The sequence below is a fragment of the Tachysurus fulvidraco genome, chromosome 15 (genome assembly GCF_022655615.1).
Source record: "Tachysurus fulvidraco isolate hzauxx_2018 chromosome 15, HZAU_PFXX_2.0, whole genome shotgun sequence".
NCBI classification, from domain to species: Eukaryota; Metazoa; Chordata; class Actinopteri; order Siluriformes; family Bagridae; genus Tachysurus; species Tachysurus fulvidraco.
In genome coordinates, this window is record NC_062532.1 from 11,266,768 (window position 1) to 11,284,588 (window position 17,821).

Consider the following 17,821-nt stretch of genomic DNA (forward strand, 5'->3'; position numbering starts at 1 on the left):
GCCGAACTGAAGTCAACAAACAGAATCCGGGCATATGTCCCTAGGCAGTCCAGGTGTTGCAGAATGTAGTGCAGTCCAATGTTGACTGTATATATATGTGTGTGTGTGTGTGTGTGTGTGTGTGTGTGTGTGTGTGTGTGTGTGTGTGTGTGTGTGTATGTAGTATATATGTGTGTATGCGTGTGTGTATGTATGTATGTATATATATATACACTTAGGATATATTGGCGTTTGTTTCATAATTTCACAATTTGACAATATCGCTTAATAGGAAAGTGATAACTGATCAAAATACCAGTAAAACCAATAAGATTTGATCAAAAAGAGATGTGTTCACGACGCCGGATTTTGACTCATTTCTGGTTGGCGGAATGGTTATTGTTGTGCGCATGCGCACGTATGCGTCGACCGCGAGCACGTGCGCGCGCCCCGGTTTTCCCGGAAGCGGGTGGTTGCCTGACATCGCCGCTCCCTCCTCGCGCCATTGAAAAGTCAGTTGAAGCTCACGCTAGCGTATTGACTGTCACAGCACCCGCATCTCTACGGTAAGCGGGTTTAATAGCGATATATCGTGGGTTAAATATATTACGGTTTGTTTTTCGGTGAACTATTGGTGAAGCTCGATATTAGTTTTATGTTGTTTGTGAATTTCGACGCGAGCTTTTCGAGCTAACGTTAGCGAGTCGGGAACAAATGTGAAGTTGCTGCTCGGCTATTTCCTGTTCTGTCTATAGCTATTGGAGTGTAAGGAAGTGTTTATTTGTTTCTGTTTATTTGTATATCAGTGCACGTGTCGGTCCTCGGTGCAAACCATCAGGTTTCTCATTCTGCACACATCAGGATTGAACAATGCTCAGGTTTTATCCGTGTGCTGATAACGAGCTTGTGTGCATTCGTTCAAGTACAAAATGTACCCACACACCTTTTATCTTTACTTGTTATGTCGTGACGTTTAGACGTTTTAAAATTGGACTCACGTTTTGACGTGATGCTTTTTTTTTGTTGTTGTTGTTGAGACGTCGCCTGTGGGAAAGTTGACACGACTCTTTCCTCTGGGGGATTAAACAAAACCCTCAACAAAAAAAAATGCCTGAGGAAACACACTACAAGTGAAACAACCGCTTCACAGATACAGTAACTGCTTCATAGATGCGTTTAACGGCTTTACATCGTGCTGCATATTAATATTAGCTTGTTGGCTAACTAGCTGTAACGTAAACCTTCTTTCCAGAATCTTCTAGTAAAAGTGTGATATTTATGAGGCATTTTACTATCGTGTGTGATTCAAATTCAGTGTTTCCGCGTTCATAAAGAGATACAGATGCTGTTTAGAGAACTTTTTCCAACTTCCGACTTTATCTACCCTGGGCGTTGCTTAGCCATTCGGCTAGGTTTGCTAACCAGCGATTGTTTTTTTCTCCACCCGTATTGAGGTAAGCCCCGCCCCCTGCTATAGGAACGCTGAAACGTAATTCGCCAATCAGCGCGCGAGATTGAACTGGTAGCCAATCCTGATGTTAGATGTGGTGGGTTACCGAGATGCGGGTGGGAGAAAATGTGTGCAACTTCCTGTATGGAAGAGAACCAAGTACGGACAGTTCAAAGGTGGTCGAAATGTATCACATTCGCTGTTTTTATTTCTTGTACCAAAAAAAAAAAAATCGTCTGATTTCTTCATGAGCTGTAAATACAGAATAAGGTTTGGAGGTTTTGTGTAATTGAGATCATTGATAGTTTTGTATGTATTGCACGTGTTTTATATGGCGATCTGTTCCTGAATCAGTCTTGAGGTCTAGAGCTCAGTCATGATTTAGTCTGAAGCCGAACCTTTAGATGAATACTGAATGCACACACGGTGTTGTGTGATCTGTTTCCTCTTCCGTCCTGAATGAGTTTCTAGTTTGTTCTATGGCTGTAAAAGCAGGGCGGTGTCTCTGCCCCCTCTCACTGCTGCAACTTCTCACTGCTGAGACTGGAAAGCCTTCATGTCACATCTTTATTCATTTAGGTGTGTTCAGTAATGTCCAAGCTTTCTGTTACTAGACAGATCAGTTGATATTTGGGTGAGAAGCAAGGCTAGGTCAGGTGAAAACATCAATTACGTCAAGCCAGGTTCACATTTTCACCAAATCTAACGTTGTAAAATTGTTTGGTCCTGAGTTGTGTTTGGTGGTGTTAGTCTTCTTTATCGGTGTCTGACAATATCTGTTTTTGTTTTTTTTTTCATCTAAAATCTCACTATCTTTTAGGATGGTTGCTTGAAAGCCACTGATGGGGTGTTGCAGCTCACATTTGACAGCTACAAATAGAGTAAAGAGAAGAAACGTGAACTTAACGTACAAAATCATTCACTCTGATTTATGCTTTTTGTTTGTTACAATTCATTTTTGTTTACAAGCCCATACAAACTGATGGTCTAAAAAGACTGCTGAAATCACAGCTTAAACCCAGATTTGAACATCATCTAGGCCTTGCACTTTCCCAAGTAACTGAGGCTTGATAAAGAAGTACGTTCATATTGTAGACATTGCAAGTACTTGATTATCAACAATCATAAAAATAAATATTGAAGAATAGTAAGAGATTTTTTTAATTCTAATGGTAATCCATCCAATTTGATATATTGTTAGAAACATAAAACAAAACAATGCGTTGAAGGATAATTTAGTGTCTGAATACAAATTTTGTACAGTTTTTTTTTTAATTAATGCGCATTAAGTGAAATATGTGTCTATTAATAAAAGCATCAGCTCTGTGCTACAACTGCATCCCATAACCCCATTTCACTGTTTATAGCATCATTTAGCTAGACACACCCAGAGAAAATGTGCCCTTTACTAACACATTTATAAACTCCTGGTAATTCACTCGAACCATTATTATAAAAATGAATTCCATTGTTTCCCCAGAAAGTTGCTCGGAAACCTGTGGAGTTTTTCAAAGGTTATTAAATGCTTCACGGTATACAGCATTTCCCTTTGCCTGCTGGTGAACAAGCGTGGCCTTGCCAATTGTCTCTCGTGCATCGTTTTTGCAAATGCGCTCAAAGCGGAAGATCTCTGGCAAAAAAAACGCTGAAGAAACAGGAAGCAGAAAGAATGCAGTGCTGCGTCACCTCAAGCACATTTCCTCTCACTAATCTAGTGCACAGCTTAAATCTGAGGGTTTTGCATTGTTCCTTTGATTTGTACAGGTTAAATGACATTTTGTCTTGCTGTCTCCATTCCCCCCACAACCCCCTTTAATTACTTTTGCTGTCAAAGCATGTTTCTAATGAAATGAATGACCATTATTCATGTACCCGTGTTTCTGTGCACACCAGACAACTGATGTTGGAATAAGACGAGACCGAGCCATCACATGTCGTTGATGTCTGTTGGTTAAACTCAGTCATGTAAGCAGCTGGAGATTCAAATACTCATAAACTATACACATACTGTAAGGCAGATAGCAGCACAGTGCACCTGAGGTGACGCGTGTGCAAAGAGAGAAGATCAGTGACGCTTATGTACAATACCATAGCTGTTGTTAAAGGTCTTGGCATGCATGCAAAATTGCACATGAGAAGGTATTCTAGTTATTCTCACAGCCCCTGGTGCTTATAAGGTGTGAAATAGAACCTCTAAACACGTGAGACATGGATATGTTTCTGACTTTTCACTTGGCCACCCATGTGCTTAGCCTTAAATAAGCCATTAGCCATGACTCGTGTGAAGGATTAAAAAAAAATTCAGTCACTCTGTGATTGTGTGCTCACAAACATGAAAGCATAATCCAGCAAACTCTGAGGAATAGCTTGCAAATTAGTTTTTAAATGACCACAGATCTGGGCTGCAGTGCATCATGTGATGTAACCATAATGCACATTTAGCCAGATCCCATCCCATAGCAGAGCTATCGTATTGAATTATTTGTCTTCACTGGTTCTAGTTTTAAAAGAAGAATTCTGTTTTCTTTGGTTTTCTGTTTTCTAAGGCACACTGGTGGATCTCTCTCTCTCTCTTTTTTTAGGAAATCTTCTACAAAATCAAGCATTTTTGGTTGTACCTATCACAATAAAACTCTGATTCTGGAGCGATCGAAATCTACACCTAATTTTTTTTTTTTTATAATCTGTTGACATGAAGCTCTTTCAGACCTTAAGCTTTTCCTGGGGCCTCACACTGAACAAAAGAGCAGCTCTCATCTTCCGTGTGTCTTTCATTGTGTTCTCTGGCCACGCTGTATTCTTACCTTACTTACAGTTCCTCTATGCAGTCATCATCTGCCTGGAAATGTGCATTTAGTTTATTACTGCTGATAATGTAGGGCTCTGCATCACTGACTCGCTTACTCACTCACTCACTCTCTCCTCATGGCATAAGCGTTATTGACCAAGTAGAGATCACGATAACGAAGTCGCCTATCGCCATCAGGGGACACAAGCCTGTGGTGTCTTGCCTGGGGCAGGCAGACCGCTTCCTATTCACAATGAAGCAGCTGTCTTTGTCAGCTTCAAATGTTAGTGTAGAATCTGTCGAGACCTTGTGAGCGAGCGAAAATGCTGGCATTCATAAAGGTGAAATTGTGCTTTTCATGAATGTTAAGTCTCTGGGATTAGTACCAATGGTCGAACAAGTCAAAGTACTCTGGTTCGTAGCTCGGGTCCAGAGTTTCACTAATTCGTTTAATTGGTTACATAATGTAGAGGCTTTTAATATTTGGCCTTCAACAGTGTCCAGATTTTCCAGACTTGTTGCTTGGATACTTCCTGTTTTGTGGATTGCTCGTTGTTTGGGTTTGTTGTTTAGGTTAACAGTAGTTGCATGACCTTGAATATATAATAAAAACCAACATGGATACTTGTCAGAAGCAGACCGGCTTTCTCGCAGGGTTTCATTGTTATATTTGGGCCCCTGAGTGGTGTAGACAAGCCACAGACATTCATGGCTAGGATCCAAGAGCACATATTTAGCCTTGCTATCTGAGTGTGAGGCATGGCCTGCTTTCTGTCTTTCTCTTATCAGTCACATTAGCCAATCATAGACGTCTGTAAGCTCCTGTATGCAGAAGAGGGTCGATAGCACTCTCCTCCGAGTGTGTTACACCGCCCTGTGAAGCAGCAGCTCAAATAAAATCACAATGAATGACTTGTGTGTCTGAAGGAATCGCTTGTCAGCCTTCACTCTCACTGGTTGGTAGCTGTGGTGTAATAGCGCTTAGCTGGCTGGTGGGTGGGAATTTGCATGTGAGCAGATTGGAGCGAAGTGTTGAATTTTTGCGTGATAACGCTCGAGTCAGACGTCGCAGGATTGGCGGGAGGCTGATGGTGCTGAAGAGCCCACAAGTAGGTCTGCTCAGTGTTTGTTCTCTTCAGAGATGAGTCATAAGCTGGATCTGGGCTGTTTTTATATTTATTTATTTATTTATTTTTACTCTTAGCAGAGGAACATGACTAAAAATATGAGCAGGTCCAAGAGGACAATGGGAAAATGGTAAACAAGGAAACTTCAAAGGAAAAAAAAAACAGTGCCAAGAAAAAGGCTTGGAAACTTTTTAAAGCATATCTGAGAGGCACAGAATGATCTGAGAAGAGTCTCGCTTTAACTCAACTTCCCATCAGACTGCTTGAATTATATTGACTCACCTGATGTCAAAGCTTTACTTCTGTCTGAATAAAACAGGTTGTGTTCCCTTGCAGTTTACTTTATAACGTGTTCAGCAAGTCCGTTAGCCTTGTTTTTACATGCAAAAAAACAACAATTTAGTAGCAGATGCTTGAATTACTGATGTTATAAACATGGACTCGGTAGCAATAGGTTCATCTGTGAGCAAGAGATTGCGCGTGTGTGTGTGTGTGTTTTATACATGCATTGTTTTGCTCATAAAAAAAGACTAGAAAGCATTGTTCAAACTGTGTCAGAAGTAACTGTGCATCCTTGTATACATGTTTAAAATCTAAAATGATCACGCTTTGCCTTTCAGGTCAGGTAGGTAGGTTAAGACAGCTCAACCCCAGGAGCAAAGGGTAAACCTGCTAGGATCTTTTTGTATTGCTTCAATAATGTTACATCAGCTCAAGCTACAGGTACGGCTGTGCTTTGTGCTTAGATAAATTCCACCCTGAAACACTTGGATGGACTTTATAATTGATTTTTTTAAATGAATGCAACACTTCTATCGCTGTCGGTTTGTGATCAGACCGGTATTTTGATTTTCACACACACCATCCTCACTCTACCTCTTCGTGTCATCTGCCTTTGTGCATTTTGGCGCTCTTTTGAAGCGTCTCCTCTCGCCTGTGTTTCATTTTTTAAAAGGTGACTCACATGGAGGGGGTGTTAGAGAAAAGGTCAGTGTAACTGCGTGCACTCTGAATTTTGTGAGTATTATATGTTTTGTGGAGGAAATCTGCAAAAATATGCCCCTTGGGTTTTCTTTTGACACCATAGTGCTCTAACGTTTAAGTCTGTGAACTCCAATGAAGTGCTGAAACAAGTGTTCAGAGGAAGAGGAAGCAAACTCAAGTAATTTCCCAATCCACAGTATAAGAGGAAATACTGCTCAATTAAAGTCATAAACCAACTCTAGCTCCATTATCCTTGTGTAAATGATCCTTGACCCAGTTATGGTAACAGTGTTGAGCTCTATATTAATCATAAAGCCATGATTCTAATCTGGTTGAATCCCAAACATTTCCTGATGGACTTTATGGATATGAGCAGTCTAACACATTGCCACTATCTGTGTGTCTGTTTATGGCATAGAATATGTGTATGAATCTAGATTTAAACCTGACGTTGGTGGCCAGAAAAAGAAGGGGTTTTATTCCTTCATTCACGTTCAGAATCGATCTCTACTAGAAACGAGTGCAGGACTTTGTTTAACCTGCCAATGATGTTATGACGTTTGGCTTAGTGCTGCATGGTCTTCCCAGTCCTGATACACACCTCAGGTTTAAACCAGATGCCCCCTGAATAAGTTTTTAAATGTTGTTTTAAAACCCATTAACAGAGGGAAAATGGAAGAATTGAGGAGGAGGAGCCATGTACAGGAAATTGTTGAGCCATTGTGGGTTTGATCTGCAGCTAATAGTGATGTGGGAGCATCGCAGTAGAATAGGAAGGAAAAGTGTATATACGTGTGTGTGTGTATGTATGTATTTAATATACAAATATTTCGCTCTGCTGTGTCAAGTTAATGGTATTTGAAGGTCTTGGGTTGTAAATTGATATTAAAATGGATTGTCCTGATTTTTCACAATCTTCTAGGTGACTGTCCTATTTATAACAGTGCAAGCTGTACACTGTATGATTAGTTTAGTTTTTCTTTTGATTTTATTTACTCTTAATTAGCTTGTTAAAATAGTATTGCTACACGTGTTTAAGCTAGCAGCTTTGACTTCTTTTTTTTTTCATGTATTAAATGGGAAAATATTGAAGAAAACATGGGACTTTGGAAAATGCTCCAGTCTTGTCATTTCTTTGGCTTCTAACCCAATAACCACTAAGTCTAAAACAAGTGAAATCTGTAAAAATAGTCACAAAAGATTATAAGTCTAAGAAACTTTGTAATGGCCTTAAATCGGCTAAGATAAGTGACGCTACAGCAAGTGAGATACGATAGGATATGAGTCTGTACATGAACCTGATGACACTCAGCAGCTCCTCTACCTCTTTAGGCTTTTTGCATGATATTCAAAAAGAAAAGGTTGAAGTGAGGCTTGCTTTTGTCTTTTTTTTTTTTTTTTTTTTTTGTCGCATCGCAAAGTATTGTTAAATCCGACTTAAAAACTATTCTCGTCATGATGGTGTATTCAGCTCAAAGGTTCTGTCTTCATTAGTTAAAGGACAATGACAGTAAGGTTTTGGAGGTCATGAAGTCTTCTTCGTGAAGCAACAGCCAGATATAATAAGGGTATTTGGGTAGCAGAAAGGGAATGAATTTTTAGATGCTGATGCATACAAGCTTTACTTCTATTGTAAACCAAAAATGGTTCTGCTCCAAAAACTAAGTTATCTAAGCCTTTCTTTCTTTTTTTTTTTGCACACGTGTCACTTAAAGCTTATTTTAAAACAAACAAACAACGCGCATCAGTTGATCGTCATCATTTCTCCTTCCATCGCATTCGGTACTGGAGACTGACGATGCAGATCATCTCCAACACCCTCTCAGTCCTGTTCAGTTTAAGCAACGTTATTCTTGGTTGGTATCCGATGTGAGGTGAACGCGAGCAAATGTGCGGCGGTGAAACCTGCAATCTGTATTTAGAGACGATGAGTTCGTCTTCCCAGCTAACTTAGCGAGGATAATTGTATCTCTTGAGGATGCTGATTAGTCTTGTAGAGGAGACTTTCTGGCTGACACTTTGTGAAGTGAAGCCTCATTAACTGTAATCGCAAACGCAGTAATCGTATCAGGATATTGTTGCTTAGAAGCAGCCTATAGGTCCTGATACCTGTAACCGATTCGGATTAGTATTTGTTAAAGCTGATTATCTACATGATGCCTAAATCCCACTCAATGGTCATTGGAGTGCTCATGATATTAAAGGAGTCATGGGATTATGCAGATTATCCTCCCAGACTATTCCATCATGTGGGATTTTCAATCTCGCATCCTTTACACTTCAGTTGTCCATGCTTACACATGCAAGTCTAGCGGTGCGGCCCAGGTTCTACACTTGATGGTAAGGTAGTGTGACTGAAGGTACAGCAGTGGTGGAGAAGCGAACATCAAGTTCAAGCTGGCAAGTGTGTACTGTGTGTGACAGCGCTGTCAGACTGGCTCAAGTGGCCAGCAGGTTTGTTCTGATCTGCTCGAATCGAGGACCACCAGCACTTCCTCTGAACTAGATGTTATAAAACAGTCTGTTTTATTTACTGTCATCTTTGAACGGACCTATTGCTGTAACACTATACTGGTATTGAATACGGACCCTATCACTATGTCTCCAGAAGCCCTGAAAAAATAAAACACTGCATATGTAACTTTTTTTTTTTTTTGATATTTGCTCGCAAAATTTTTAAAGGAATTTAAATAATTTCACTTGACTTGACAAATGCCCGGTTATCCTTTCTGATGAGCTACTTTAAAACAAGAAATAATAATAATAGTAAAAAAAATGCTTCTTCTGTTTGTATGTGTATTTGTTAGGACACATTATCTGTATTCCACTACAGCCCCAGTGTTTCGGACGAGGTCTAGAAGTAAATCCAGATCATTTTTCATCTCCATTCGCTTGTGAATAAACGTCGTCTTTACCAGCCAGTAAAATGTTTTGATGAACGGTGCGGCTGAACGTTCTCTCCGTGCTCAGTGCTTTAAACCACAGCTGAAAGTGCACGTGGGCCTTTAACCCAAATGTCTTTTCCAGGCTTCATTTACTTCACGGTGATTAAGTAAATTCAGCGCATCGACCGGAGTTCATACAGTGATGGTCTCTTTGCCCTCGCTGTGCTTGTGGTTGTGAAATGACTTTCCTGCCTGTGGTTTCTTACAAGAGGGAAGTCTTTTATTAAAGAGTGCACAAAGTATTTTCATTCTGGGCAGGTTTTCCACCATCTCGCTGCCCGTAATCTAGGTGCCAGGCTGCCGGATGTTACTCTCTACACCGAGTCACCCTCAGTACATGTTGTATTCCAGCATAAAGCTTTTCTTCATACCGCTGTGAAATTGACACTGATCTCTTTCTGTAATTTTGATATTTTTTGCCCCAGTTTTTCAAACTTCTTTGAGCCTTCCCCCACCTCCAAGCTGCTCAGCTCAGAAAGCACACTCCTAGGGATGACCTGCCAAAACGCGCTGTTGGCAGAACTGGATTGTCTGCCTTTATAGGAATGCAGAGGCCCTGGACAGGAAAATGGTGCAGTGTACACGTAGTTTGTGTTCATATGTTCAAAAGTCACGTTCTAGTGTGTTTAGGCAAAACAGGTACGATTCTGTTCTGATTATTACGTATGCCGTGTGCGTTGTCGCCGTGTGTGTTGTCGTCGTGCTTATAAACGCAACATCTGTGGTGGATGTTGGAGAGGGCGTGTAACATTCTGGGTTCGTTCCCCTGCACATGACTTCATCCAGATCTTCTGCAGTAAGTTCTCACATCTGTTTAACACCTGCCTGCATGGCTGCGTCTTCTGAGTGGTGTGTGATACTGTATGAAGCATTAGGGGTGGATTTTGCTCACTGGATTCACCTGGAGATAGCTGGGTACCTTAAACAACACAACACAAGTTTTGCGCTCACTCTCCCCGCTGCCATGTTTGCCAGGTGTCATAGAAAAGCTTTATGAAGGCACACCAGCGAGTATATGGCTCGGCGTAGCTTGGGACGTACCAGAGCCGTTAATCATCGGGCATAAATTGCTGGCTGTAATGGTGTTACGCCGCGTTAAAGCGTACAGATTCTTACACCCTGAGCTCTTTTATACAGTCAATTTTTTGAATATTTCATAATTCCTTAATGCAGATAATGCATTTCATCTGAAATAAATATTTTTTTTTAATATTATATCTGGGTGTTTGACTGAAAGGTAGAAGCTTTCAAAAATTGACAGTGTAAATCCATATAAAAGTGCAGTAACTCATTGTGAGTTATGATGTTGATCCTGAGCGAATGAGATTTACATTAGTTAGACTTCTTGGCTGTCTAATTTGTCACCCAAATGAGGTTCATCTCGAAGTTTCTTCCTTTACCATCCAAGGGAGATTTTCCTCACCACAGTCGCCTCAGACTTGCTCATTGGGGATAAATACAAACACATTTAAATATAAGGCTAATAATAATCTGGAACTTTGTATTATATTAATCTTTATATTACTTTTTTATTATGTTTGTTCTGTAAAGCCGCTTTGAGCTAATGTTCATTGTTTAAAAGCACGATACAAATAAATAAAAATTTTGAATTAGAGAACGTCTTGTGCAGAAATTTGCACACAGTCCAGAGCATGAGCAGGATTCATATGATTTCCCAAATAGGAAAAAAAGCTTCTTGCGTAAAAAGTTGTGTTGTTCTGGACAAAGTCATGTCTTATTAAAAAAAAAAAACTCTGGCCTGCTTTGTCTTGAATCTCTGCTGAATGCTCACATTTCATATGCTTTGAGGAAAAATACCACTTGAATATAATTTAGTTTTGTTCTGCATGTGTTCTTGTAAATCAAACATGCACGCACACCATGTAAGGCAAAAGTAGCACTGAGCAAAAGTACTTTGTAGCCTTACAGGAACAGGAAGCTGCAGCCGAGACGCAGAGGGCGCTGCACAAGCCGAGCAGAGAGCAACAGACCGCTGGCACTCGCTCACCGCTCTCAACATCTAGAGAAGAATCAGTTTCAATGCCGCTGCATTGCAGCAGAATAAAAAGTGCGTACGTGTGTTGCATCTTCCAGTTAGGGAAAAAGGAAGCTGCACACTATGCTAAAGAAGCCTGTATGACCTACCTGTGAGAGCGTTTGATTTGTAATAGGGTGTATGTTTATAAACCCATATTTTACTGATCTAGAGCTGAATGCAGCTGTGCATGTTAACGCTCGCTTTCTTTTTCTCTCTTCCCCTTCACTCAGGCCTCTCAGTTCCAGCCTTTCACCGAGAGCCCGCTCTCCTTAGGGCCAACCTCCTCCCTTTTCCTCTCTCTTACCATAACAACCCCGATTACGTCCTCCTTATTGGGCTGCTGCCAAGCCTTTGTGTCCAAGTCACACACTCCGGCTCAGAGCGGTTCGTGCGCGACAGTGTGAAAGTGCACTGTTATATGACTAGATAAAAAATAATAATAATAATAGGAACTGCTGTGTTGTGATTTTGTAAATCTTCTTACAAGGGATGTTTATGGTTGTATACAAATTGTAAGCACCCTTTCTAAGACACTATAGTGTCGGACGTCTTTTCTTTGGTGACCGGGGTGTAACTCCGTATGGTCTGCCGTTCCATCCTAATCTGCATGCAGGATGCTTTTCAGCTCAGCCCAGTTGTAAAGAGTGGTTCTGTAGCCTTTCTTTCTGTCCTCTTTATCAAGGTGTTTCTACCTGCAGAACTGATGCTCACTGGATGTGAGCATCCTTTCTATACTTTTGAGGAACGGCAAGTGGCTCTGCGATAAAGACTTCGGGCTGTTGTTCACAAGTCATATTCGCGTCTCAATTGCAAGTCTCGAGCAGAAATAAGTTTATTTGTTTGTGTCTCCAGCAGTAAATCATGGCCGAGCACGAACCCACCCCAGAGCAGCTAGCAGCCATCGCTGCCGAGAACGAGGAGAGCGAGGCTGTGAACTACAAGCCGCCGGCACAGAAGACCCTGCAGGAGATCCAGGAGCTGGACAAGGATGACGAGAGCCTGCGCAAGTACAAAGAGGCTTTGCTTGGCTCGACCGCCGTGGCCGCAGGTGTGTGTGTGTGTGTGTTGCATAACTAAAACTGAAACCACAAAATTATTTTTCCAACTTGAAATAAGACCATCAAAACTCAGTGAAAGCAAAATAAAAGGATTTTTCCACAACTTAGGAAGGTTTGTGTTGAGTTTGAGCTAACTGTGGAAACTGAGAAATATTTCAAACCGAATTCTCTTCCTTGTTTCCTAATAACACCGTTCTACATCCGTATGCAGGTCTTTGTTAAAGTTAACTTTAACATCTCGTCTTCACTGTATGTTATGGTCATATTTCTGTTACTCGGTGCACTCGTCTCAAATTCCGTGTTTAATGGGGTGAGGTTTACAGATTGTGAATGACTCTGTAAACACGCTTTGCTTCTTACAGTTAGAAGTTCAAGGTGGTTATGGATTCCTCATGTAATATAATTATATATATATATATATATATATATATATATATATATATATATATATATTTATATATATATATATATAATGTGCTATTTGCTACAGCGATCGGAATTTACTTACACTTGAGTCCTAAGTGAATATTTTGAAAATAACAAAAAAAAGACAAACGCGTTGTAGGAGGTTGTGTGCTTGGAGAAGCAGGACCGCTTCAGCGCTCACTAGATGTCCTGAATAACGGTTACGTCTGGAAACGTCCCGTGCACCGAAGCGCCGACTTTGTAGACGGCAGGTCTTGAGATGAATAGGCAGAAAGGAGGTCACATCCCCACAGGCCCAGCTTTGTCATCGCTGTCCTAATAGAAGCACCCAAATAAACTCTCCACTGTTTTCCATTCTTTTTTCCAGCTTTTATTTTGGTCAGGTGGAGTTTAGTCGATTTAATGTCTTTTTATACAATAGCTTTGGTCCACATACGCCGGCTCTTGTCAAAACCCAGCCGGTCGAGTCCTGTCTCTTAAGAATCCACCCAGCATTTTGTCATGATTTTAAACCGAGATGTTTTCCTTCTTTTCTTTTTGTAGATCCCACCATTCCCAACGTCCAAGTTACCCGGCTAACTTTAGTGTGTGAAACGGCCCCTGCTCCTCTGACCCTTGACCTGCAAGGTGAGTGACGACAAGCAGACTGTTATCTTAAAGCACATGCTACAACATGCCTAATGTATATAAGAGCTCCTGGGTTTAGAACTGCGTGCTTGGCGATCATGTCCACTTCTGATTAAGCAGATAATGGTTATTGATTGATTCCTGTTGTACTTTATACATAATGCACTTCATACAAATACTTTTGCTGCATAAAGCTGTTGTTTTTTTTTGTTTTTTACTAAAACCTATTTAGTATAAAATCACCGACTTGTACAACCTGAAGAGTAGCAATAATTCAGATTTTGTGCACAGAAATATGCAATGGGTAAAATATTTACTTTGTACTTATTGCAGTGTCTAAACTGATGATTCTACCATGTTCAAAATACACTAGAATGAAGTTGATCTCCCGGAATAATAGTTTAAAGATTTATTTTTTTTTTTTTAAGTTAGGTGGTGTGAGTGCTGTGAGTTTGAATACACATTGGTAGATCTACGCCTCCTTTTCCTTTGTGAATCACAGCCACTTACGAGGCTCATTAGAGAATGTATTTGCAGACCTCCTAATGTTTTATGTAGGACAGTCTTCTTTTTTTCTCCCCAATAAAATCTACAGCCTGTCAACACGTGTCTCTAGAATATTAACCGAGCAAGCTCTTAGAAACCTTTTATTTTCCTCTCTTTAAAGAGGCACTGAGTGCGTCCTGTCAAACTAAATATCAAGAATGTTTTGAATTCTTTAATGTGAAACGTAATCGATCGATGTGTGTTAGATTGTGGTATATCTGGTATCTGTTACCGTTTATTACAAATACCACCGAAGATCTTTTTAGCCAAAAACGATCCAAATTGTACTCGGCCTAAAAGGCGATTTAGACCGGCATATAGTGTATCGTTAAAAATGTACAAATCAATGTACAATCTGATGAACGAGCGAGACGTAGAAAGAAACCCTTACCATACACCCTCATGGCCAACTGTCTCGGTGTAATTCAGACTTCAGACACGGACTTGACTGCAACTAAAAATGGCTGAGAGAGAAAGCAGGGCTTTGTGCTTGAGGTAGAGGAGAGAGTGCAGGAGGACAGATTGCACAAAGCCATCTGCTGGATAGAGACTCGCACTGCAGTCTCCAATGCTGCTATTTCTGTTTAATTGTCATATTAGATTTACAAAGGTTAATGATATTCCAGCGGTACTTCCCAAGTATTTCTGGACTTTCTGATTTTTTTTTTCTTCTTCTCTAGTTTTGAAGCTATTTCTCATCTCCTGAGTCATTTAGTAGAACACCCTTGAATAAGCTTTTGGAATGTGTATTTACTGCTGTTGTCTGGGCTTTTGTTTACTCAGGAGACCTGGAGAGCTTCAAAAAGCAATCATTTGTTCTTAAAGAAGGAGTGGAGTACAGGATAAAGATCAGCTTCAAGGTGAGACGGTCGTTTGTTTCTGTGGTCTTTTTGCTTTGGACCAAAGAATCCATTCTACACCGCAGCAGCTTGTATTAGTCATCGTTAACAGTTTCTGTCAAATCTCCCCCAGCCGATACTAGCAGTCGTGCTAACAACCGATCACGGACGGCTTTGTGCTGTCGTTAAAAGTTCATTAGTGGGAAATTTCTTTTACAGTTTCTTTTATGCTCAGTGTTCTAGAATGGTGATGTTTTGCGAGCATCTGTAAAGAGTCGTTCATGAGAATATTCAAATACTACACGCCGATTATCGCCGATTATTGACCTTTATAACTGAGCGTGGCATGGAGACCGTAATTAGTAGTGACCAGTGGAAGTATCTTTTAACCAATTTGCAGCAGAACATTTTATCTGCCTTGATTTCTATTAAAGCCATTTGATTGAATTAGTTGTCATTCTAACATTAACATCGCCAAGAGATTTCCTATTTTGGTCATTTGTACCCGTCTTGTGTCTAATGTAACAGTGAGCTACACTGTGACTGAAAACCGGTCTTGGAGCATCATGGCACATGGGCTGAGTAAAGCCTAACGCTGTTGTCCAGGAAACTGATCCCTTTTTTCTTCTATGTAAATCTTTCCAGGTAAACAAGGAGATCGTCTCCGGTCTGAAGTATGTACAACAAACCTTTAGGAAAGGGGTGAAGAGTAAGTATGATTATGTTGCTAACTCTACTAAAAAAATAATTTGTTGTTCCATCCACTTCAGTTTCTGCTTAGTGGCAGTAAAGTAGTACTGTAGTGCTAGTATGATTGGTTCGCTTGCTATTTGTCTCCTCCTCATGGTCATCCTTTCATTTTATCAGAGATTTGTGTGAGAGAGATGTATAGTACATTTATATGCAGACATTTAAACTAGGTGTAACCTAATCAACTGTCTGAGTGTTGCTTACTTTTTCTTTTTCTTATTTAATTCATTCTCTCTGTAATACAGTTGACAAGAGCGACTACATGGTGGGCAGTTATGGGCCCCGACCAACCGAATACGAGTTCCTTACCCCACTGGAGGAGGCTCCAAAGGGCATGCTGGCTCGTGGCACCTACACCTTAAAGTCCAAGTTTACTGACGATGATAAGCACGACCACCTTTCCTGGGAGTGGAACCTCAACATCAAGAAGGATTGGAAAGACTAAGTCACTCCTGAACCTCAGCTGCTTTTCCTCTCCATCGATTTCCATTCTTCTTCTTCCTCCCTCTCTTTCCTATCCATTTCCACATAAGTACCATCATTATGGAGTAACTGGTTAATCGACGACGTTGCTCACTCCGTCCATCTTTCTAGCATCTGTCATTCTCTACAATTGCTCCTCCCCTTCACTCCCTTCCAATGAACGAGTATTGAGGATTTTCATGAAAAAAAAATATATGTGAAAACAAACAAAAATGTGCACAATCCAAATTTTGTGTTTTTGTTTTGTTTGTATATAAAAGTACAAAAAAAAAAGAGAGGAAAAAAATGTTCAAAAACATGAATGCTATTGACATGGCTGTTGTTGGTAATCTTCACATCCCCCATGCTTATCCTTCTGTGTCCTATACCGTACCCATGTGTGTGTCCTGTGTGCAGATTTCCTTACATTCCTTATCTCTCTCTTCATTCTTTTGTCTGTCTGTTTGTTTGTTTAAATGACCATAATCTGCCTTGAAAAGAAGTAATGGGAAATGGTGCCGCATGACGTTTTGCCACTGGCAGAGCTATTGACTTTCCTAAACCCTATACATGTGGGAAAATAACGTGTACCTTATGTTTGATATAATGTGTGCAGTGGTTGGTGTGAGTGGTTCTAGCTGACGTTTAAACATGTGTTCCTAGCAGGGATGTTTGCACGTGGGTAATGTAGTGTTTCAAAAACAATGTAGCTGACTTTATTGCAAACGTGACCTCCTGTCCACTGGGGGAACTCCCACTGATCAGCCTTCCTAGTGGTGGCCTATGTGTTTTCTCTAACCCCCCACCTGCCCCACCCCTAACTTTTCCCCCTCTTTTCTTTTTTTCTTTTTTCTTTTAAACATGTGGCCTTAAGAAATTATTCCTATAGCACGATGTCGAGGAATTTTTTGCCTTTTGAAGTGTAACAGTTTTAAATATTATAAAATCATTCCCCCCATGGCTGGAGCGAAGGTTGCTCGCTCTGCTTCCGGCTGTTTCCACTTGGGAAGGATCTTTTCATCCGGGGCCTCTTCCACTTATTTTGTTTCACTATAAACCAACACATGAAGGCCAGTAGAAGTAGGTGAACTCTGCTGAAATTGTATTGTCCCCTGTACCTTCTCTTGTGTTATTCGTTTCTAAATTCTGTCAAGTCAAATTCTCTTCCCCAAACATGTCCATTTCTAAAGAGGGCAAGTGCTCACTTCTTGAAACGTGCCCTTAGCATCTTGGTCTACGCAAGTTGTCACTAAGTACTAAAGTGATTTCTCGTAGCGGAAAGGGCTGTTTTTTTTTTTTTTTTTTTGCCTGCAGACCTCAACTATTATATGCTTCAGATAAAAATTTCAACATCACTGGCTGTGCCTCCACTATTTACCACCACAAGCTGCTTTATGAAGACCTCAAACATGAACACAAAACTCTAACCGAGGTGTGTGTGGGTAAGATGGACAATTTTGGTCTTGGGGTGTTCTTTCATTCTAGATGCAGTGTAGCCGCTTTCACCTCAAGGTTTAATCTCAGAATAGGGAATACATCCGATATACACATTTTTCCCACCGACAACATTGCCTATAATGTTGCATGGAGATTTTTAGCACTTGCTTCTCGCTTTTGTCTGGGCTCTGTGTACTTCTGTCATTCTATCACTGTGGAAGGAGATTACTGTTCATCTGTGTCAACATTAAAAGTGTTCAAAATGGATTGTGGTTCTTTGTTTCATTCAGTTTTCCCCTAATTCTTTGGTGTGGACATACCATTTTATTGATTTTTGGTTGTGAAGTCATAAGGACCATCATGTT

General features: G+C 40.5%; 1 protein-coding gene across 2 annotated transcripts; it reads left to right on the forward strand.

The window, feature by feature from the left end:
• Nucleotides 1-388: 388 nt before the first annotated feature.
• On the forward strand, nucleotides 389-17,723 carry arhgdia (Rho GDP dissociation inhibitor (GDI) alpha). 2 transcript variants are annotated; one of them, XM_027141463.2, is made up of 6 exons: nucleotides 389-545; nucleotides 12,164-12,359; nucleotides 13,339-13,422; nucleotides 14,752-14,828; nucleotides 15,453-15,516; nucleotides 15,803-17,723. In XM_027141463.2, the coding sequence occupies exons 2-6, from the start codon at nucleotides 12,173-12,175 to the stop codon at nucleotides 16,000-16,002; spliced, it is 612 nt and encodes a 203-aa protein (XP_026997264.1). In that variant the 5' UTR covers nucleotides 389-545; nucleotides 12,164-12,172; the 3' UTR covers nucleotides 16,003-17,723. The 2 variants fall into 2 exon arrangements, with proteins under 2 accessions (XP_026997264.1, XP_026997265.1); XM_027141464.2 differs by having other exon boundaries at nucleotides 393-545; nucleotides 12,167-12,359.
• Nucleotides 17,724-17,821: the final 98 nt, after the last annotated feature.